Consider the following 24,024-nt stretch of genomic DNA (forward strand, 5'->3'; position numbering starts at 1 on the left):
TCTTTTTTTTTTTTTGGTGAAAACGACGTGGATGCACGTGCTGTCATGCTTCCGGGTAGCTACGCCCCTGTTGACCATTTTAGCTTTTGCCATTCAAGAGTTAAAATCCTTGATTGATTGCACTTTATGCTGTTCCTGTATTATAACTTGAGACAGCTTCAACTCCTTGAACTAATCTGGAATAATACATGAAGGGACTTAAAACTTCTAGTTGTATTCAATGATAACTTGATTAACTACTTATTTACTTTGATAAGTATTTCTTTCTGATTTTTTTTTATTGCTGATCAGATGAAAAAACTGTTAACATGGCATATATTATTTGGAAGTTGTATGTAAGAAATCAGGCTCCATTAGCCTCTCATTCAGTTCATTTTGTCTTTTTCCTCAATTGTGATTTTCTTATTACTAAAACATATTATTTTGGTTAGTATTAAGTCACAAACACTTTGAAAGTTAAAAAGGAAAAACAGTGTTTTGTTTATACATTATTTTTTCATCTTATAGACTTGGAAAAGGAAAACATATTTGTAACCTTTAATATGGTATAATTTTAAACTGGTTTAGATAACAGAGCTGTAGATATATATACATATTTGAGGGTCATACTAGTTTAAGAACATACCTTTCTTATTTAGATATACAAAGTGAGTTAGGGTCATAAGATTTGAATGTATGGAGGATAAAAAAAATCATGCTTGGCATTATCACGAGTATGGATAGAATGCCTGTCTACAAAATAACATTTAGTTGATGTAGTGGGGGGAGGTAGTATTTAGTAATTTTTTCTTACAGTACTTATAAATATGAAATTCTAAATATGCAGCAGTCAAAGACCAGTTATAGTTTTTTATGCCCCCTCCATAGTGGAGGGGGCATAAAATTTTACCCTTGTCCGTCTGTATGTACGTACGTCCCAAAGTTGGTTTCCATTCTCTAACTTAAGTTTGCCTTAACCAAATGTTATGAAACTTATACACAATGCTTATTACCACAAAATACAGATCAAGTTTGAATTTTGGTGGTGTCACTTTTACTGTTCTAGAGTTATGCCCTTTACAAATGGAAAAATTGCTGAATTATTCGTTTCCGTTCTCTAACTTTAGTTTGCCTCAACCAAATTTTATGAAACATATACACAATACTTATTACCACAAAACTCAGATCAAGTACAAATTTGGGTAGCGTCACTTTTACTGTTCTTCAGTTATGTCCCTTTATAACTTTATATGATATGCAAGCAGAGGCATCATCTGTGTCCCATGGACACATTCCCCATTTATTTCTTTAATATTCTGTAATAAAAAGCCATTTGGGAATACCATTAATGTGTAAAAAGGATTGCTAAAAATGATTGTTTAAGCACAAAGTCGCAGTCTTTTAATCCTTTGATCCATCAAAAGACAAAAAAAAGTTATATTTTTGAATGTACTATCTATTAAATTTTTTAAACTTAAATGAATAGGATCTTTTTGTTTAGATATTTATTAAACCTTTAATAAGTATAATAAAAAAATGTTATTCACAAAAGTCAGATATTTAATAAATTTCCTTTATCTACTTGAATTGTATTTTGAGTAGTTAAGTGCGCATGTCTGCTGGGTTGGCACATTACCAGAAGTTACTTGTCGGGGGACTATAGCGGTCTTCAGTATGACCTGGTAAGTTGCCTGGTTTGTCTCTAAACTGATTTATTTTTTCAAATATTTTCTGAAAAATTTCTATATATGTGAATGTCATCCTTGTTAAAACTTTTTTCTTATATGGGTAAAAGGATATATACAGATAAAATAAAACTAAACTTGACCTATTTATTGATGTTCACGTGTTTGTATTTGTTTTTGTTTTTGTCTTTTTTATGTTTTGTTTTTGTTTATATGATATCATACAGCATACTATATATCTGATTTAAAACAAAACATGACTGTGCAACACATCCTCCCCCGTAACATGGATTTTTTGTCAGTAAAGGACTGATTATCAAATCATACTCATGATCTAAAAGAAGATCTAAGTATTTTGTTATTTTAAACAACCTTGAGATTAATACACTTGTTTAGGAATTAGCATATTTAATGTGAATCCTGCTAAAGCAAGGCATGAATAGTTTTCAAGTCAGAATGTCCCTTTGCACTGGTGTCAGTTCATCAGTTTTGCTTTTGGTTATCATATAAGTTTAAATTATATGAAATTTATTCCATATCAACTATCAGCGGAAACATCATTATTTATATTATTTAATATTTATGTCAACAAAATGGTGTGACCAAAATTTTATGGTTGAATGATCATGATTAAGGAGCCTGTTCAATGATATTGATTCAGTGTGCATGTCAAACTGAATAACCTCTATCAGGTATGCCAGTGGAGCAACTAAAGAAACCAAATACAAATGTTACAAAAAAAGATTTCACAAAGAGAAAAATAAAAATATGGCCTGAACAGAACAACCAAAACACTTGAACATCAACTTTTATAAATGACATCCATTCCACAAGTTCATTTTATCATCTTCAGTGATATGATTTTCACAATAAAAAAAAAATCAGCAACAAATTGTTTATTCTCAAATACATGTACATGTATACAACTTTTCCATTGCATTAAAAACAAGTAGTATTTTCATTTAGCCTTAGTGAAAACCTAAACGGATGTCATTTATAAAACCGAATAGTAGATTTAGAGAAACTGAAATTCACCTAGTAAAGACTGAACTGATGAGGATAATATAAACTTGTGGAATAAAAAATCATGGAAGTTAGTTGGGAGGAAAATGTCACATCAACATGAACCAACATCTTTAAATGCACAAATATGTTGAATAATTAAAATGTATGTAAAAATAATGGTTGGACTTCAATTTCCTATTTGTGTAATCATAATAAAGATATTGAGAGTCATTTGATATAAAGAAATTAGAGTGATGACAAAATAATATTAAACTTTTTGGTAAGACCTAACAAAATAATTCCCACGTTTCTGCTAACAGGATGAAAAAAATAGTGTAGGTAGGTAGGCAAATACTTTTATTTTCCAAAATGTTTCAACTGAATTAACAAGGGAAACCAAGTGACTTAGATAGTGATTTATCAAAAATGACAAAAAAAAATTTTGGGTAGGCCCTAAAATAAGTGTTGGAAGGGTTAGCAGTAAAACAAGTACTATTTTTATTTAGCCTTAGTGAAAACCTTGAACCGATGTCATATTTGGAGGGTTTTGTACTAAGGGTAAAGGGTCACACTTATATATGTTACCGGCATTTTCTGAATTTAGACATTTAAAAAATATACTTTTAATTTCTACGACTTGTATATTATGTGATCACAGCATTATTGTGATCAGTTTTAAATTTTATGTAAATCATTGATTTAATTGTTTCCTAATATTGGACAAACTGTAACAAAATATTGTATAATTTTTTATGAGCCATATATAATTTTAGACACATTATTTCAGGTGCTGAAGATAAACTTTATATGGAATAAGGATGAGCTCCTTTCACTATTCACAAGTGGAGTTTAATCAACGCCTTTCCATGGGTATGACAATTGATAGATGTTACGAACTGGAAAATGCTCGCTTTTTTTCCTTCTCAAAATGTCCTCCAAATTTTCTTCCGAACTTCAGTTACATAAAACTGGCAGCAGCTGGATTTTATTTTGACGGTGGACAGTGTAAATGTTTTAAATGTGGTATTATTTGGACAGACAATCACAGCAATAGGGATCTAATGGAAGTCCACAGACAAATATCTCCAACCTGTCATTTTGTATGTAGTGGAATCGTGGAAATCAGGTCTGCAAATGTTAACTGTCCTTCTATTGGGATTAGAAGGTCTCCAAATGTGGAAATTCAAGATGAACCAAGAAGTGAGGAAACAAGAACGAAGGGGAGGCCTAGTACACCATTCAGAAGTAGTAGTTTATTGGATACTGGTTATAGTTCATTGGCATTGGTAAGTTGCTTAATATGTGTAGCCCTTCCAAATGGCCAGTGTGCCAACACTTGGAATTGTTATTCGTTTAGATTTTGAAACCTCTTTACCTCTGAAACAGATTGACCAGTTGGGAGTAAACTTGGTCTAGAAAAAAAGATAAATAAAAAATCATACTTCATAATTTGTTTGTAAATTACCCTTAGAAATACATTTTTTTTTCGAACGGTATCAGTTATATAATAAAAAAAACAAAGGATATGGGGTATCCATCCATGAAACAAAATCTGTACATGAACGGCAAAATCACACAAAAGCATAGCTACAGTACTTTTATTGCTGTTCTTCATCTCAAAGTCACTATGAAGCCTCAACATGGAAAAGCAAAGAAAAACTCGCACCTCTGACACTGCAAGTTCAAGATGGCCCCTAGCACCGGTTAGAGGGGAAATCTTTGCAAATATGGGTGACCTATTAATTGTGAAAATGGATTTTAACTTATTTTCAAATATATGTATCTCTTTATGAAATATGTTTAACAAGATCAGTGAAGATTATTTTAAATAGATCTTAGTATACCTATGTATATATGACATCCCTATGTAACAGTTTTTGTCTCGCCTCAAAGAAGTTGCAAAGAAGGTGTGCATTTTTCGTCGGCATAACCAATATATTACAATTTTAGTTACTCTGTAATCTCTGTAAACTATATGGCAGACCAGTCACCTTTCACAAGCATTTAACTGTAGAAATTTAGATCATTGGTAATAATAGCGTGATGTCACATTAACATGACCTAATCTTATTTTTTATTGTATGAATTTAAGTTAAAATACTGCTAATCACTTTTGATATTAACTCCAAATAAATTAACTGTATTAAGCTGTTCTTTACAATCACTGTGCTTCAATGTATCTTCTCTCATTAATTTGTCCAATACCTTTTGTATCAATGTTTTTTTTCTAAATTTTTGTCCACACTATTATCCAAGAAGGCCAGCCATCCAAAGTACAATCCTCTCTTCTTGTGGTTATAGTGATTTATCTCTATTATATTTTGCAATGTGTTTTGTGATTCGATCATTGAGAGATCTTTCTGATCCTCCTACATATACATAGTGGTCACTTGGTAAGGACAACAAACATAATACACGAAAAATTTGCAAATTTTAATTAATTTATCCATATTATAAAAAAAATCTAAAATAAACAGTTTACAGGGCATAGGGTCGATAATATGTAGCTTCGTTTTGTGTGTATTTTAGTCTAGATGCCATCTAATTAACTGTTGAGTTGACCTCCTGAAAACCACTGATGCCCATATAAGGGATATAAACATAAATAAAGACATAAATAGATAGCGCAACTCGTGCAATTGGATTCTTCTAGGTCTATTTAATTTCATTTATAGATTAAAAATATATGTTAATCATCATTTTTACCTGTATAACGATGATTTTTTTGAGGATCAAATCAGTCAATTAAATGAATTACCTTTGTTTACTTTCAATGTTGACATTCTTTTCCTTTAAATAATCAAACATGCACACAATTCATGCGTTATCCAACTCTATCTAAGGGGTTAAATTGAAGTTCACATGAATACGGATTCAATGAGGTCGAATTATTCACTTGCAAGTGAATAATTCATCATCAATATTTATTTGCATATTAGTCCCCTACCGACGAAGTCGAAGGGGACTTTAGGTTTGCACTCCGTCCGTCTGTCCGTCTGTCCATCTGTCCGTCTGTCCATCCGTCAGTCTGGCAAATCAGCTTTCCACACTTTTTTTCTTCATTCTTGAAGATATTGATTTAATATTTGGTATATAGTTTTATCATGACAAGTTATAGATCAAGTTCGAATTTTGTTCCGGTCTGATGATTTAGTCCAGAGTTATGGACCATAACTCTAGACCATATCTTATGTTAGAGTACTATGTTAAACCATATTTCTGTACAAAGGGAGATAACTCATTTTTTAAAAGACATTCTTTGTTAAATTATTTGAAGAATTTTTCGGCAGGTTTGTTTGTTATTTAGTATAAACTAATTTTCTGAATGCTATATCTATAAAAAAAATTATGAAGAGAAATCCTTTAATCATGTTAATTAGATAATAATCTATTTTTATTAATGTATATATTTCAATACATTACATTGTGTAGACAAAAGTAGTTGACATTTTATAGATAAGTTACAAATCTATATTAGTTTGTGACAAATGAAAGAAAAAAATATTTGGAACTATTAATTATATTTGATTATAATTTGAAAATAGATATACACTGTATTACATCATATCTAATTTCAGAGAACTATTAATCATATCTAATGTTTTTTATGCCCCCGCCGTAGCGGAGGGGGCATTAAGTTCGTACGTACGTCCCAAAATTGGTTTCCGTTCTCTTACTTTAGTTTTCCTCAACTAAATGATATGAAACATATACACAATGCTTGTTATCACAAAACACAGATCAAGTTTGAATTTTGGTGGCGTCACTTCTACTGTTCTAGAGTTATGCCCCTTTACAAATGGAAAGTTGCTGGATTTATCGTTTCCATTCTCTTACTTTAGTTTGCCTCAACCAAATGTTATGAAACTTATACACAATGCTTATTACCACAAAACGCAGATCAAGTTTGAATTTTGGTGGCGTCACCTTTACCGTTCTAGAGTTATGCCCCTTTACAAATGGAAAAATTGCTGAATTTTTCGTTTCCGTTCTCTAACTTTAGTTTGCCTCAACCAAATGTTATGAAACTTATACACAATGCTTATTACCACAAAACACAGATCAAGTTTGAATTTTGGTGGCATCACTTTAACCGTTCTAGAGTTATGCCCCTTTAGAAATGGAAAAATTGCAAAATTTTTATTTTCTTCTAAATATCAAGTAATTTTTAAAATTGGAGTTATCTTCCTTTGTCCATGATTATAGTTGAATCAACTACAATCAATGTTTTTTATAATGCAATGTTTAATTTTGACTTCCACTGATAAAACACAGATCAAGTTGAATTTGGGTAGTGTCACTTTAACCATTATTGAGTTATGCCCCTTTATAAATCGAAAGATTGCAAAATTTTTAGTTTCCATTCTGTAACTTAAGTTTGCCCCAACCAAACATTATGAAAACTATACACAATATTCATTACCACAAAACTATGATCAAGTACAAATTTTTTGTTTCCGTTTTCTAACTTTAGTTTGCCTCAACCAAATGTTATGAAACTTATACACAATGCTTATTACTACATAATACAGATTAAGTACGAAATTTGGTGGCAACACTTTTACCATTCTTGAGTTATGTCCCTTTATATACATAAAAATTGCTGAATTTTTTGTTTCCGTTCTCTAACTTTAGTTTGTCTCAACCAAATGTTATAAAACTTATACACAACTGTTCTAGAGTTATTCGTGTTTACAAATAGAAAAATTGCTGAATTTTTAGTTTCTGTTCTCTACTTAAGTTAGCCAAAACCAAATGTTATGAGACTTGCACACAATGCTTATTACCACAAAACTCAGATCAAGTTCAAATTTGGGTAGCGTCACTTTTACCGTTCTTCAGTTATGTCCCTTTATAACTATATGATATGCAAGCGGGGGCATCATCTGTGTCCACATGTGGACACTATCCACATTTTTTCACTCATATAATCAGTTTTCCACACTGTTTTTAGTCGTGCTTGAAGATATTGACATGATATTTACTTTTTGTTTACACCATGACAAGTTATAGAACAAGTTAGCATTTTGTTCCAGTAAAATGAATATTACCTGGTAGGGGACTATGTATTGCCATGCAATACTCTCAGAATGCTTGTTTTGATAAAATTAGACAATACTGGCGGCATAAAGCGAATTATTATTTCACTATTCCACTTTCATTAATGATTAAACAAAAAAAATCATTTTTTATAATTTTTTTATATCTCGTAGCTAGTGCCCCTTTAAGTGTATGGATCTCTATGAAATTTAATCAAAAGGTTCAATACCACAAAAGGAAGTTTTGGATTGTTTTTGGGGGTGATGGTCCCAACTGTTTAGGAATTAGGGGTTAAAAAGGGGACCAAAACAAGCATTTTTCTTTATTCAGGACAATAACTTGTGTATAAGTATTTTGATTGCTCTGAAATTGTACCACAAGGTTCAATACCAGAAGTAGAAGGTTGGGATTCATTTTGGGGGTATTTGCCCAAACGGTTCAGGAATTATATATTAGGGGCCAAAAAGGGTCTAAAACAAGCATTTTTATAGTTTTCAGACAATAACTTGTGTTTAAGTGTATTTTGAGTCTCTTAAATTGTACCACATTTTACAAAAAGAAAATTTCTTCAAATGTTGTTTTTTTGGTAAGGGGGGGTTAAAATTTTTAAAAAATGGGGGGGGGGGTAAAAAAACCTTTTTTTTTGGGGGGGGGGCAATTTTTTTTACCTTAAGATTTAAGATTTAAGAAATTAAAAAGAAAATTTCTTCAAGGGTAAACAAAAATTTTTTTGGGGGAGGGGGGAATTTTTTTTCCTCAAGATTTAAGAAATTGTCAATTTTCCAAAGAAAATATTTTGCTAATTCTTTGTATATAGTATGAAAACAGATTTACTAAGTATTGCGTAACAGCACAGTGTATTGCACAAAAGCAAGAAATCTTCAATTGAATATAAATTCAAATCATATAATCAATTTCAAGTTCTTTGACTACATTTATTCTGTGTCAGAAACCTACAATGTGTCAAATATTTAATTACAATAGAAATTCAGACCTGTATCAAGCGCGAATATTGTGTTCATTTTTGCCCCAACTGTTCAGGGTTGGACCTCTGCGCTCGGCAAAGCAGTTTATATACAGGGGCATGGGTCTTTCTCCCCCCCCTTTTAAAACATACACACAGCAAAGAGGAAAAGATGAATGGTTGGCACTGAAGACGGCTAAGAAAAATATACCTTGATGATGTAGTTTTCAAGATATGATTCTAAATGTATAGTAATGTCCAATGTTTTTTTTCTAAATTGTAGTCCACACCAATCCAAGAACAAGGACAGCCATCCAATATACAATCCTCTCAGCAATGTAGCAATGCAGAAGAAGGTCATAATGATTTTATATATTCAGACTATAATGCAAGACTCTCATCTTTTGGCAATTGGCCAAAAACACAGACCCCAGTAGAGTTAGCAAGTGCAGGTTTCTTCTATACAGGTACAGATGATGTGGTGGAGTGCTTCTCTTGTGGAGTACGCCTGGTACAATGGGAGCCACATGAGAATCCATGGATGGAGCATAAAAAGCACAGCCCTGATTGCAAATTTGTTGAGACAAAAATGGTAAATAGTACATCATAGTTCTCTTTTTTTTTTTAACAAAATCAATAAGAAATAAGGTTATCTTTTGACTATTGGTCAAAAACAATGGCCTGAGTAGGTTGAGCATCTGAGCAGTTATCTTCTACACAGGCCTAGGTAAAATTGGTTACCCAGATGCTTGAATTTTACAAATCAGTAATCATAATGCGTTTGGATAATCAAGACCACTACAGAGGTAAATAGTACATAATAGTTCTCGTGATAAATAAATCACAACACATTAATAAGAGAAAAGGTTAACAACAATGAGTAGTAGTAGTGAATAATTTAGATTAAGAAATAATTCTTTCATGCCATGCTGGATGATCATTTTAACATGGGTAGGCATTAAATTTGTCAATATCTTTATACAGGTCTAAAACGTTGACAAACATAATGCCTATCCATGTTAAAATGTGCTTAGAACATGGCATGATAGAATTATTTCGATTCTTATAGAAAAGTTTAAGACTTTTGTATTTCGAAGCGGGCCTATTATGCATGTTCGAAAGCCAGCCATTATGATTTAATGCAGTCAAAACAATATAGAAAATCAACCGTTTCAAGGTCTAAAAAGAACAGATACATGTAAACTTACTTTAAGAATGATTTTATTTAATTTCCTTGCTAAATACACCAACACAAATGTCCATTTTGTTCTCAGGTGTTGTTCAAAATATAACTGACATTGCAATTTCAATTGTTACGTTAATCACGTGCGACCCATGTTCTATTGCAATAAGAACATGGTTTTGTTTCCAAAGTGAAAAAAGAACATTCCAGAATCCCCTGTAATAATTGAGATTAATTAACCCACCTGAAATGAAAACATTGGTGACAACTCTAATAAAATTTGAAAGTTGTATGAATGAATATTAAACTATGTAGAATATATTTTAGTAATAAAGGTATCTGATCAAATGAAAGGTGAAGGACTTGCGATCCTTGTAGAACTCATAATGACTGATAATTTTGAATGATACAAAAATGTATGAATGAATTCTAAAAGGGCATATATTGCATGTTTCTCAGATATGAAGTAGCTGGTTTGGTGTAACAAATGTTCTGGTAACCAGTATGGTCTGATGTATAAATAACAGTATATTGATCACGCTCCCCATATAATGCTTGGAAGTGAACAATTTAACGTGGATAGGAACGAGGGCCAAGAATAAGTGGTGTGCTTCTTATTAAAATTTTAGTACACAAACTGGCACACATAAGAGAATAAATACACCATAAATTTAAAAATATATTTTGTTTGGTGTACTGTTGTTTGTTTGTTTCGTTTTTTTTTTCCATGGCATTGCCAGTTTGTTTTCGACTTATGAGTTCAAATATCCCTATGGTAGCTTTCGCCTCTCTTTGGAAAATTTGTGAACACAAAAACATATATTAGTATATATATATATATATATACAAGTCTAAATTGAAAACAACGTTCAAACCTGTGATTGCGTTGGATAAAAACCGCAATTTTTATACGTGTGCATGCAAAACAAATTTCTTGGTAGAGTGGTCTAAATACAGCACAAACAACATTTTCCAAAAGACCAAAAAGAGTGAAAAAGTATATTTTAACAAAACGCATTTGACTAGCAGGTCGAACAACGGATGTTCTTAAACCCTGCTGACTGTCATGGCGATTGCCAAAAAACGGATCACCAGATGTAAAAATGGATCTTAATTTATTAATTAAATACCAAACAGAAAACAATAAACTTGCGGAAAAGATGGTATACCGCAAACATGAGGTGCAAAAATTTGTACACCATATCCGGATTTCGACAATTAATGTCTCTTCAGTGATGTTAGGAATCGAAACGGTATTTGGAAGGCCATATAATATACCTCAGTTTGGGATTGACTCTTAAATTTTGAAGAGTCAAAATAGGATGAACGGATCATATAAACCCGAAGGCAAATATAATACAAGCCCAAACGAAAAAATATAAACAAGTCTAAATTGAAAACATCGTTCAAACCTATGATTGCGTTGGATAAAAACCGCAATTTTTATACGTGTGCATGCAAAACAAATTTCTTGGTAGAGTGGTCTAAATACAGCACAAACAACATTTTCCAAAAGACCAAAAAGAGTGAAAAAGTATATTTTAACAAAACGCATATATATATATATATATATATATATATATAAGGAAAGAAAGAACCTAAAGTCGAATTATTAAATATTTTTTTTATAAATAGACTCATTCTTTTGAAGGAACTAATATAAAAATAAGAAGATGGGGGTATGATTGCCAATGAGACAACTATCCACCAAAGTTCAAATGAAGTGGATGTACCAATTATAGGCAGCTGTACAGCCTTCAACAATGAGAAAAACCTAATACAGTATGGGTGGCTCTAAAAGGCCCCGACATGGAAATAATGAAACAATTCAATTGAGAAAATTAACGGCCTAGTGTATATCAAACAATTTACGAAAAAAAAATATGACAGACAACCAACAACAACCACTCTTAACTTGGGACAGGCACATAAAAAATGTGGCGGGGTTAAACATGTTAATGAGCGCTCAACCCTCCTCTATCCTGGGACAGTAGTGTAACAGCACAACATAAGAAACTATAAAAACCAGTTGAATAGTGCTTAACTCAGCAGATAAATACAAAGCAGAAAAATTTTGATATTTCTTTTTAGCTCACCTGGCCCGAAGTTCCAAGTGAGCTTTTCTCATCACTTGGCGTCCGGCGTCGTCGTCTGTCTTCGTCGTTAACTTTTTACATTTTGAACTTCTTCTAGAGAACCACTGAATGAAATTAAACCAAACATAGCATGAATGTTCCTTATGAGGTGCTGACCAAGTGTTGTTACTTTGTAGCGGATCCATCATCCAAGATGGCCGCCAGCGGGGGACTTAGTTTAACATAGAACCCTATGGGAAATACATACATACAAATGTCTTCTTTTTGAGAACCACTGAATGGAATGAAACCAAACATGACATGAATGTTCCTTATGAGGTGCTGACCAAGTGTTGTTACTTTGTAGCGGATCCATCATCCAAGATGGCCGCCAGCGGGGGACTTAGTTTTACATAGGACCCTATGGGAAATACATACAAATGTCTTCTTTTAGAGAACCACTGAATGGAATGAAACCAAACATGGCATGAATGTTCCTTATGAGGTGCTGACCAAGTGTTGTTACTTTGAAGCTGATCCATTATCCAAGATGGCCGCCAGCGGGGGACTTAGTTTAACATAGAACCCTATGGGAAATACATACAAATGTCTTCTTTTAGAGAACCACTGAATGGAATGAAACCAAACATGGTATGAATGTTCCTTATGAGGTGCTGACCAAGTGTTGTTACTATGAAGCCGATCCATAATCCAAGATGGCAGCCAGCAGGGGACTTAGTTTAACATTGGACCCTATGGGAATTACATACAAATGTCTTCTTTTAGAGAACCATTGAATGGAATGAAACCAAACATGGCATGCATGTTCCTTTTGAGGTGCTGACCAAGTGTTGTTACTTTGAAGCTGATCCTTCATCCATGATGGCCACCAGATGGGGACAATGTTTAACAAAGGACCCTATGGACAATACATACAAATGTCTTCTTTTAGAGAACCACATACTGAATGGATTGAAACCAAACATGGCATGAATGTTCCTTATGAGGTGCTGACTAAGTTTTGTTACTTTGAAGCTGATCCTTCATCCATGATGGCCGCCAATGGGGGGACTTCCTTTAACATAAGACCCTATGGGAAATACATACAAATGCTTCTTCTAGAGGTGCACTGAATGGAATGAAACCAAAACATGGCATAAATGTTTCTTATGAGGTACTGATGAAGTGTTGCTACTTTGTTGCCGATTTACTGTTCAAGATGGCCACCAGGATTTTTTATTAAATTACAGGACCAATATTAAACCAAATTTGGCCTTACTCATTATTAGGGTATCTGTTATGATTTTAATCTATTTTTACATGATTTCCAAAACCAAAATAGAATCAGGTAAGCGACACAGGCTCTTGAGAGCCTCTAGTTTTTTTTGGCATTGCCACATCAAGAAGACATGGAAGAAATAAAATATTAGTAAACATTATCATTTATTATTCCCTTTCGTTATCAAGAGCTTGCTTTCAGTACCTGCAAGCATTCATGTTGTGGGTGTCATCTCATGTTATTTGTGTTGAGGTGTTTCCTTAGTTCATTGGAAGCAATCAGTATATTTACTATGTGTTGAAGATTTTTTTTTCATTTCATTTCTGACCACACATATAGTGGGCTGATTTGGATCCAAGAAAACTAATTTAACCTATCTCATGATATATTTGTGTGTGCATTCAAAGTCAAATCATTTGATGTTATGCTCTCTTATGTTTTGGGTATCAACTTTGACATGGTGAACAGGAATGGAATCTTAAACTAATTGTTCAAACAGTATATGATTTAATTGGGATCCCATATCAACTCATGATCATTCCTTGCACTTATTGAAATTTTAAAACACAGCTTGTGTGTTAAAAGAAGTACTTCCTTAGCTCAACCGCTTACCACTGGCTAAGTATCTACTACTGAAGTGAAGCAATCCTGTCACATAGTATTTATCTCAAAGTTTAATACATGAATTAGTTTATTCAATTATATTTCAGCCACTTCTTCTTAAGCAGCCATCACCAGTACCTAAAAAACTTGGTAAGCTTTGTATTATATTCACTTATATACAGTTTGTAATAAACTTATCTAAACAAACTCAAGTTTGACATGTGAAATATTGGCTCTTTTCTGGGTGTTCCAGATGCACAACTCTGGAACAACCAATAAAAAAATTTAAATCTAAAAGTTATGAAAAGCACCAATGCAAAAAAGAGCACCATTAAAGACACAAAAATACAAGAACACCTTTATGTTTATAAATTTGATGAGAAATATTTTTACTGGTAAGGGGACAACTATTTTAATCTCTTGCTATCCATGCTGATTTTTTTTGCAACTTTACCATGTAAAAATTTATTTCCACTTTTTTACACAATTGTTTCTTCCATATTTTGTTGCAAAATATTCATTTTCATCCTGTCTTATGAAAGGTTATTTATTTTTAGCTCTTACCAGGCCAGGTTATTCATTTTGAAAACCCTTCTGGTTTGAAAAGTCCTGCATAATGTGGGTCATTGTTAGAAACAAATCGTCTCTGTTGAAAGGTGAAAAAAAAAAACACATGTGGCTACAGGGATTATTTAGGAATCATTGAAATTTTAAGAAAAACCTTTAAATAAATGAATCTTAGGCTGATCTTAGGGTTGATATGGAAAATGTCATGCAATAATATATGTGTTCCTTTGTGACCCTATAATGTACTGAATATGTATTTGCTTATATTTAAGAAGGTGCTGTAGCATATCCAGATGAGATGCTTACAGATTTAGATATAGACTTGACAAACACAAGTGGATCAACAAACATTATTTCAGGAGGAAATACTCATCCATACCTTGGTAAATATAAGTTTCGAATCTTTCATAAAATAGTATTCATTGATGGAAGTCATCTATGGTTAAAAATGATTGGTAGTATTGATATTTTGTTTCAGATGCATTATACATTTACCCATAAATTTGGCCTAAATTATCCTATAAACTTGGCTAAGTACATTGTGAAGCATGTAGCCTGACAGCAAAGCTGAAGAAATACGTAGGAATTATTTCTGTCATCTTTCCCCATTGTCTTCATCTGCATCACAACTAATATTTTTTGCATCTTCTTGAAAATATCTTGTCAGAATTTATCCAAACTTACAAAGATTCTTATACAACAAAAGAAGTTTGCACATTCAGTATCAATATCAAAATCTTAACTTGGGTCATTTCTGTCTATATCAGTGTTTGTTTATCTATCCACAATTCCTTGAAAATGCTTGACCAAATTTATTTTCTAGATACTTCTGGTAACAATACTACATATGATTGTACTGATGAGTACAAGTATTTGTTTTTAAACAATTGGAAACCTCTGGGGTGGACAGTCTTTTTTTGTTCATAGTAAAAGAATCACTTGTCACCTAACTCTAATTTCTTTACAGTATCTACAGCTACAAGAGCAGTTTTGGAAATAGCCGCTGGCCCAAACAAAAAAAAGCATGTGGAAAAAATTCTGGATGCGCTTTGTTCTGGTAGATATACATAAATCTTATTTTGAATTATATATATTTTTACTTTGAAAGATAGGTGGTTATTTTCTTTTTAAACATTTTTTTCAAATGAAGACAATTTTGAATTCCATCCATCAAATTGAAGATTATATTTAAACTCAAAGAGAATTTTAAAATGTGTTATGTGAGGAGGAAGAGTGGAGCTCCCCTCAACATTTAGTTGGAAAAAACCTGGTAAAGGTGAAAATGTCAAAATAAATGTTATAACATCACAAACTCATAATAAATACTGTTTAAAATGGCATTTCCATTCCATTCTCAATTTTATGTTTAAAATGGCATGCTAACATGTTAATGTATGTTTCTTTGAAACTTGGATATAATAGTGTTGCTAGTGATTGACATTCATCCATAATCTCCGGTTATTAATAGAAAATAAAGCAACAAAGCAAGCATGTTATAAATCATGAGTGTTTGTTTTTAACAAGTATTTAGCAAGTAAAAGGGAGATAATCAACATTTTATTTGCTAAGGCTGTGATTTCATTTTATAAATTAGAATTGTACCATATATATATAATAGCATTTGATATTATATTCTGCAGAATATGACATACATGTAGAATCAAAAAACGAACCCAATGCAGTGCAGATATATGGAGTTTTGATGATTATGGAAGAGTATGAAGAGGAATTGAAAAAGCGTGATAAGAAGATTGAAAAGCGTGACATGGAGATTGAAAAGCGTGACATGGAGATTGAAAATCTTGAAAGAAAACAGCTTGCATTAAACTATGGTACTACCTTTTTTTTTTTTAGCAACCGAATGTTTTGGCATGCTATGAATGACAACTTCCTTCGTATGTTTTTCACCAATTTGTCCTTGCAACAGAGTTTAATAATTCAGGGTATGTCCAGGAGTTTTAAATCACTTTGATATATCCTCATTTTTATGCCCCACCTACGATAGTAGAGGGTCATTATGTTTTTCCGTCTGTGCATCTGTTCATTCATTCGTCCGCCCATTTGTCCGCCCCGCTTCAGGTTAAAGTTTTTGGTCAAGGTAGTTTATGATGAAGTTGAAGTCCAATCAATTTGAAACTTAGTACACATGTTCCCTTTGATATGATCTTTCTAATTTTAATTCCAAATTAGAGTTTTGACCCCAATTTCAAGGTCCACTGAACATAGAAAGTGATAGTGCGAGTGGGGCATCCGTGTACTATGGACACATTCTTGTTTTTAAATGCTGTTCAAGGAAACCTCATACTCCTTAAACCCAAAATTGAATTGTTCAAGAAATCTTTTATGTATTCTTGACCATCCTGTGGAACAATTTGCCTTTATCGTTACAATAAATTACAAATGTTAATTCTTTCAAATGCAAAATAACAGATCATATCTTGATGCTAACTATAATGATAAAGTTTATAACAACTGCAAAAAATGTTATGAAAAAATAAACATGATGAAATAATAATATTTAATATTTTTTTGGGGTTGATTTCAATAAACGATCAAATAATGCATTGACCTTGATGTCACTTGAATAAAATTGTTAAATTATGTCTCCAATATTCTAAGAGATACAGAAAGAACTGTCAATTCAAATGGAAATTGCATTCTGAGAAAAACCGAAATTGGTATCAGTATTCCCTGAAATCCAAGGTTAGCAATTCATGCTCCTTGGAACCTATAGTTTCACTTACATTTTATCTATTTATGATCAGGATTCATAGTATCATTTGTCTTAAAATGGTTGCTTTGATATATTTCAGAATTAGAAGACGTAAAATCAAGGAATACACAGATATGTGGTATATGCTGTGCAGAAGTCAGAAATATGGTGTTTTTTCCATGTGGCCATGTCTTTTGTTGTGAACAATGTGCAATGAGACTTCAGCAAAATTCACCACAAAATCAAAGAGCATCATGTCCAACATGTAGACGTCAAATAGAAAGATCTTCTAAAATTTACTGGTCATAATTGTTATTACTGTGCTGATATTATTAATTTGTTTTTTATTGTTGATAATGTTATTTACATTGTTACTTTTGTTGAAAATAAGTCCCCACATTTAAATGAAAATGTTAAGAAAGAGAATATTTTTGACTTCATAAATTATTAAATCCCATTGTGCAATTTAGGAATGATAAATGTTTTATAACAAATGGACAACTGTTGATAGCATCAGTGTGTTGTCATAACACAGTATGAATTAGTCAGTCAAACACTAGTCCAAATGGTCCTGTATTTTGATTGAGATGTGTGTAATAGTTTCAACAAACGAAGTCGATAATTGACTAAATGGTCCTATTCATTTCAAATAAAAATAAAAAATTCAACACTGTCAGCTGTCACACATGTGACACAATACTCACGAATTAAACATATTTTGCTTAAGCTCTCATGCAAATGTTCAAACTCTCAAATTTTTCAGAAACTTAAAAAAAAACAACAGAAATCTCCAATGAAGTTGATTAAACTCATGAATTGGTTTCATATGTTTTGACTCAATATTGAATATTATCAGCTACTCCAAGCTAAGTTTGTTAGCAGTGTGTTGGTGACATTCATTACTTTTGTATACTGTATAAAAGATTTTATTTCTCAACCTTATGGTAAGATAAAATATCGTTTTCCCTTAATGAAACGAAATGTAATAAGGTATTTGGCTTCTTTTGCCAAATATTTTAAAAAATTTACCAATTAAGAGTGATGCATCTTAGCTTCGAAAATATGGCAGGCTTGTTAGGTAAGAATCTTTACATTGGTGTCGTTAATATCTGTATTGCATGAAAAGGTGGAATCTGTTTTTCTAATGGTATTTTTTTCAACGATATGAAGTCAAATCCAATGAACTGAAAAAATGTTTATTTCTATTTGATGTCGATAGACATGGTCACACTTTTTCACGACATTACAATATCAAAATCTAGAGGAGAGCAAATATTGTATTTGACCAATAAAGAACTAGGGTTAAATGAATCACATGTTTATTATGAAAAAAAATAAATAAAAATCAACCAGTCAGTGGAATTAAACTTAGATCAGAATTAAGAGAAATGCTTTCCATCATACAACTTGTGAACTGCCAGAATAAACTACTGTCATTGCAAGGGCCATTAAAAAATGATTTGCCATAACAAACATTACCCAACAAAGAATGGGACACTTAAAAAATAACAGATATATTCCTAACTTTGTGTAGGCTGATTCCTCTTCATGACCTTTTATGCATATACTTGTAAACGTAATAAAACAAACCCCGCCAACCCTATGCATATCCCCAGTCAAGGTCACAAACTCCACAAGTTGAATCAGATTAACGGCCAAGATAGAATAAGGAGTGAATTACATTTGTACATATTTTTTGATTGGCAAAAAGAATTAAAAGGCAAGATTTTCTCTACATGCCTAGCTCATCAGAGAAAGGCAACTGATACTAGAGGTACATTCAAACTCATAAGTCGAAAATAAACTGACAGAAACGCCATGGTTAAAAAAGAAAATGACCATCAGACAAACAAAGGTACATAAAACACATCATAGAAAACTAAAGACTGACCAACATGAACCCCACCAAAAATTGGGTATTCCTAACTTTGTATAGGCAATTTCCTCTTCATGACCTTTTAGGCATATACTTGTAAACTTAATATAATAAACCCCTGCCACCCCTATATCAGGACTCAAAATAAAATGATCATAACTATTGGTAATCCTGAAACTTAAAATTCTTGAAAGATACTTTGATCTGTAAAAAAATCCAGAGTATTCTAGTTGTTGTTTAGATGACTACGCCTGCATTGAGGTTCATTGTAATAAAGACCTAGGGAATTACTGGTTCAATATTTCTCTTTATTCTGTACAGCAAACATGCCATGACTAAAACCCGAACAGCTCGTGTTTATGGTATTTTGATAACTTTTTTATGTGATTTAATAGTTATGTTTGTATAGTTCCATACTTTTTTTCCAGCAAAAGGGAGAGGGCTTAATACATAACAGGAGTTTAAAATTCAAGACAATAGAAAATAATTCCTTCTTAAACAAAAGGCAACATAGGTTGGATGCCTATTAGACTATTTTTTCGAATTTTGGTATTTTACTATTTGTGGAAATAAGCTTTATTGGTTGGAAAATGTATCGGCAATACGTGATTAGAGACATATATTATGTGTTTCTGACGTGATCTTCAAAAATGACTAAAACTTTTGGATAACTCTTTCTAAGAGTTATTGCCCTTAAATGGCTGTTTGACTCTTTTTTTTTTAAATGTATGCCTTTTATCTTGAATATAAATAGATAGAAACTGTAAACAGCAAAACATTATCAGCAATTCAAGTTAAATTATTGACGGGTGAAAGATTCAGGCTCTTTCGATGTTAAGAGCCTTTTAATTGTAAACATAATGTGAATTACATCCTTTTTAGTCTCTTTTACGTAGCAATTTCCCTATATTTATAAAGGGTGTATACTTGGTCACATTCATTTGAGATATCATTCATCAATTCATTCTGTTGTAAAAAGAATTTGTATTGTAGTCTTAATACTATACAAAATCCTTGCGTAGCGTATCCACGATTTTCAAACTCCAGAAAAAGTTCAAATCGCTCTATCAAAACATTTCATAACGAGTTCCTGAACTGTAAATTGTAAGAGCAAGTTGATTGTTTGTTGGCTTTGACGCTACCGTTCTGAAATTCTTGTTTGTATCATGGCGACCAGTTTTTACTGGCGGAGGACGCCGGAGTAAAAAGAAATAATAACAGAACTTCTATATGGAAACTGGCAATCCAGTCACAAAGTCTATGGAAAGTATCAGCTGTTATATATTGTAAAGTGTTCTTTTCGTTGTGTACAATATAAAATAAATATGTTTATATTACTTATGAGTTAATAAAAAAACCCAACATAATGCTGTTGTAAACTCGAAATGTACACATTAAGCTAACTGCTATATTTTTTTTATGAGATTGAAAGAGTATTTTTGAACAAACATAGTTTACACGTTTAAATATTGCCATTTAGATTCAACATTTGCATCATATTATCAATTATATTACAAAAAGACGAGACATATTTCTGTGTCAACAGTTAATATATTTATTTTAAGTTTCGGTTTCACGTCTTACAAAAATGACGTCTATTTACATTTTTCATCATAGTCACAAGAAAGAACCTGGTCTCATTGGAAACAAAACGATCAATTCATTGGAAAAAAACCCACATTCCAAACAGGTATCTTCACCAACCGTTACAAGGCCAAATCTTAATTAATAAATAATCCAATTCACAATGTTTAGAAGAAATTTAATACTATTTCAGTGTATTGCCATGTATATGAGGTAGATGCACATTCCCTGATTATCAGGTCGATTTTATATTATATTATCGTAGATCAAAAACTGCATTTTCATTGTCTCTACAGTATAACCAAATTACTCAAGTTGGCTTAAAACAGTTATATTTAAAAAAAAAATGAAAGGTCGGTTACCACACATCATTTACCAACCCCAATTTAAAGTCGGACTGTTTAAAAAGAATATCACAATTTACATTATATATGGCCAAAGTTTACACAGACATCTTGTTTAGGAAAGGCAAATTATTAACTTTGGTTGAAACCACACCCAATAAAGTTAACAACTTTGTTCTCAGTTTAAGAATCAAGTATTTTGGTGATGACCGTTAAAGAAAACTTTCTGTTCTTTACAAAGTATAATTTGTTTTTCCTAAAAGATATGTCTGTATATATACGTTGGCCATACATTAAGTTATACAAGTTGGAACATTTTTTTTTCAAACTTCTTTAAAATGAGGTTTGTAAAAGAGAGGCGAAGAGACATTCAAACTCTTAAGCGGCGAAAAAAAAACTGACAATGTCATGGCTAAAAAAGAAAAAGACCAACAAACAATTAGACAAACAGACAAACAACAGTACACAAAACACAACAAAGAAAACTAAAGACTGAGCAACACGAACCCCACCAAAAACTGGGGATGATCTCAAGTGCTCCGAAAGGGTGAGCAGATCATGCTCTACATGTGGCACCCGTCGTGTTTCTCATTGTAAATGATAGTTTGGTAATGAATCTAATTGTGTTGCTTTTCCTCGAGTTGTTAAATTATTATTATATATATGAGACAGATGTCATACTAGGCATCTAAAAAAATTAATCTGGGAAAAAAAATACATTTTTCTTTACTTTTACATTCCGCTATGTCCATTTTTGTACTAGTAATAAATATTTGTTTTTGTAATTTTATTGGGGGGTTTGAAAGCGTTAACGTTGACCAAAGCATATTGTATGCAGCGCAATTGTTGTAAACCAAACTAAAATACGGATTCTTATGAAACATACATGTACTGTAGTTATTTAGGAATACACAATAAATGTCAGAATTAAACTTAACGTTAAAAGAGACGACTCATTTTGTTTTCGTCGAAACTTTCTGTGTTTATACAGTAATTTATATTAACATCTTAATCTAGAATATTGAATATATTATATCTGGGATTCTAGGATATAGGGCTGCTACATGAAATTATGAGTGAAGCGAAGAGTTCATATTTACATTAAAATTATGTCTTTATGAAAAAGAAGATGTGGTATGATTGCCTTCAAAAATTAGCAAAGCCCATACCGCATAGTCAGCTACAAGAGGCCCCGAAATGACAAATGTCATAGGGTTTCAACTCCAAGGTTTTCGTAAATGTCATAGGGTTTCAACTCCAAGGTTTTCGTGCAAACAAATTTAATAAACGATTATTCAGTTCGGATGCTTTTTGGTTTTCACTTTACATAGGACTTTATCTCTGATCTTATTTCTTTGTGCACAATTCTCGGAATCTACGTATTTCACCTTTATCAATGTTAGGAAAACCTGTTTCGGACGATTCCATATACCGTTCTATTGTAGGTTTTTTTTTTAATTCAGAGCCGAGTTAATGCATATTATTTAGAGTTGTTTGCGAGAATAAATCATTTTTCTGATAAAAGGACTAAATTCAAAACCATTATGTATATAGTTGACATTTATATTTTATTTTACTGTGTAAATTGATCCGAATGTGAACGACAACATTGACCTAAAAATCTTTTTGGTTTATCCCGTTTAAAACATGGCATTTGCGCGGGAAATTCTTCCATTGACCGTAGTTACTTTGTTTCTGGATTGTTTTACTGTGATCTAATTTATTAAAGGAGAAAAATCTTTCCTTGAACTTGGTGTGCTTTTCTGGTATAAATGTCGACTTTTTAATTAATTTATTGAAAATCTGATTTTTTTTAAATCAAATTGGAAAATGTCATGCCATAGATAATTAAACAAGGACTTCTCTTCTTTACTACACGAACCAACGTTATTTAAAATGACACCGAAATGACTTTGCTCTCCAATAGATTCAGTACAGTAATTTTTTGACAAAATTATAGTAAGATTATCAATAAAGCTAATTAACGTTATATCAGTATATCCGCATGCAGCTAGCATTCTTCAGCATACAGTATTAAGATTTCATTAGGAGTATAAGCTTATTAAGCTGAATATGATATGAAGTCTGTCAGGTTGAGATTGTCTGGCATTGGTTGTGAGATTCTGTTAGAATGTTGAAATCCTCTGTCGTACAAAATTTTCACCTAGCTAAACTTACTAAATGTCAATCTGATGTAATAATAATGTTGTCAAATGGTTTTCACCAGGTGAAGCTGTATGAATAATAGGTAGACTTCAATGAAAAAAAAGTTTGAAGCAAATTTCAGTCTAGAAAAACACTACAAGCAATATACCACAAAGACTACATATATCCATGAGACAGCAACTCAACAACAAAAATGTAAAAGTATTTAAAGAGGGTAAATATAAAGTCTTCAACAAAAGACAGGTGTCTATACAATATGCCAAGCTGTAAATCGATAAAAAGATATTGTGGTAACTTTATGTATTCAAGGAATGTTAATAAATATTGAGTTTTCTAATTATGGTCTACAATGTTAGAGAGTGTCGATTGTGCCAATTGCACATGATCGGCACTTAAACACTCTCTAACATTGTAGACCATAATTCATGACAAAAATCTCTCTGTTTACAATTTGTTTCTATTTTCTACATTTTCCCCAAAAACACAAAAATCTTAAACAACTGTCATTTAAGGCCAAAACATCCTGTAAGAAGATAACTGACAATTTCTTCTAAGTATTCTGACCTATTTGCAGATCTTGTCTCGCTGATCATATTTGCTTTTTAAAGTTTTGAATCATCTAATAAAGTTTTCTAGATAATAGATAAGAAAAAAAAATCGAAAAACTGTCATTTAAGGGCAATTACTCCTATAACGAGTCGACTGGCGATTTTGACCAAATTGACATTTTTATAGATCTTGTCTTGCTGAATTGTTTTTAAGTTGTTTTCTTCCTATTCAAAAAACGTAACAATTGTCTCTAAAGGGCAATAACTCCAGAAATGATTCGATTGACGATTTATGCTATGTTGACTTACTTGTTTATGTACAAATAGAAATACATCTAACAAAAACACAGAGTGGACACGGACGGGTACTTGTACATCCCAACAACAAAAAGACACTACGTACAGATATGAGA

The 24,024-nt window shown here is 32.0% G+C and overlaps 1 protein-coding gene across 1 annotated transcript; it reads left to right on the forward strand.

The window, feature by feature from the left end:
* The first annotated feature begins 1,599 nt into the window (after positions 1 to 1,599).
* LOC127734428 (baculoviral IAP repeat-containing protein 3-like) lies at positions 1,600 to 18,446 on the forward strand. The gene is made up of 8 exons (XM_052244273.1): positions 1,600 to 1,661; positions 3,457 to 3,955; positions 8,957 to 9,265; positions 13,921 to 13,963; positions 14,653 to 14,763; positions 15,348 to 15,437; positions 16,021 to 16,212; positions 17,194 to 18,446. Exons 2-8 carry the CDS (start codon positions 3,488 to 3,490, stop codon positions 17,400 to 17,402), a joined length of 1,422 nt encoding a protein of 473 aa, XP_052100233.1. The 5' UTR covers positions 1,600 to 1,661; positions 3,457 to 3,487; the 3' UTR covers positions 17,403 to 18,446.
* Positions 18,447 to 24,024: the final 5,578 nt, after the last annotated feature.

Source organism: Mytilus californianus, unplaced genomic scaffold, assembly GCF_021869535.1.
Source record: "Mytilus californianus isolate M0D057914Y unplaced genomic scaffold, xbMytCali1.0.p SCAF_3, whole genome shotgun sequence".
In the NCBI taxonomy this organism is placed as follows: Eukaryota; Metazoa; Mollusca; class Bivalvia; order Mytilida; family Mytilidae; genus Mytilus; species Mytilus californianus.

Bases quoted from the DNA above. Each gene is read 5' to 3' on its own strand.
- LOC127734428 (XM_052244273.1), top strand. From the start codon at position 3,488: ATGAGCTCCTTTCACTATTCACAAGTGGAGTTTAATCAACGCCTTTCC. The intron at 3,956-8,956 runs GTAAGTTGCTTA...TCTAAATTGTAG, and splicing joins GTTATAGTTCATTGGCATTG to TCCACACCAATCCAAGAACA. The intron at 9,266-13,920 runs GTAAATAGTACA...ATTATATTTCAG, and splicing joins AATTTGTTGAGACAAAAATG to CCACTTCTTCTTAAGCAGCC.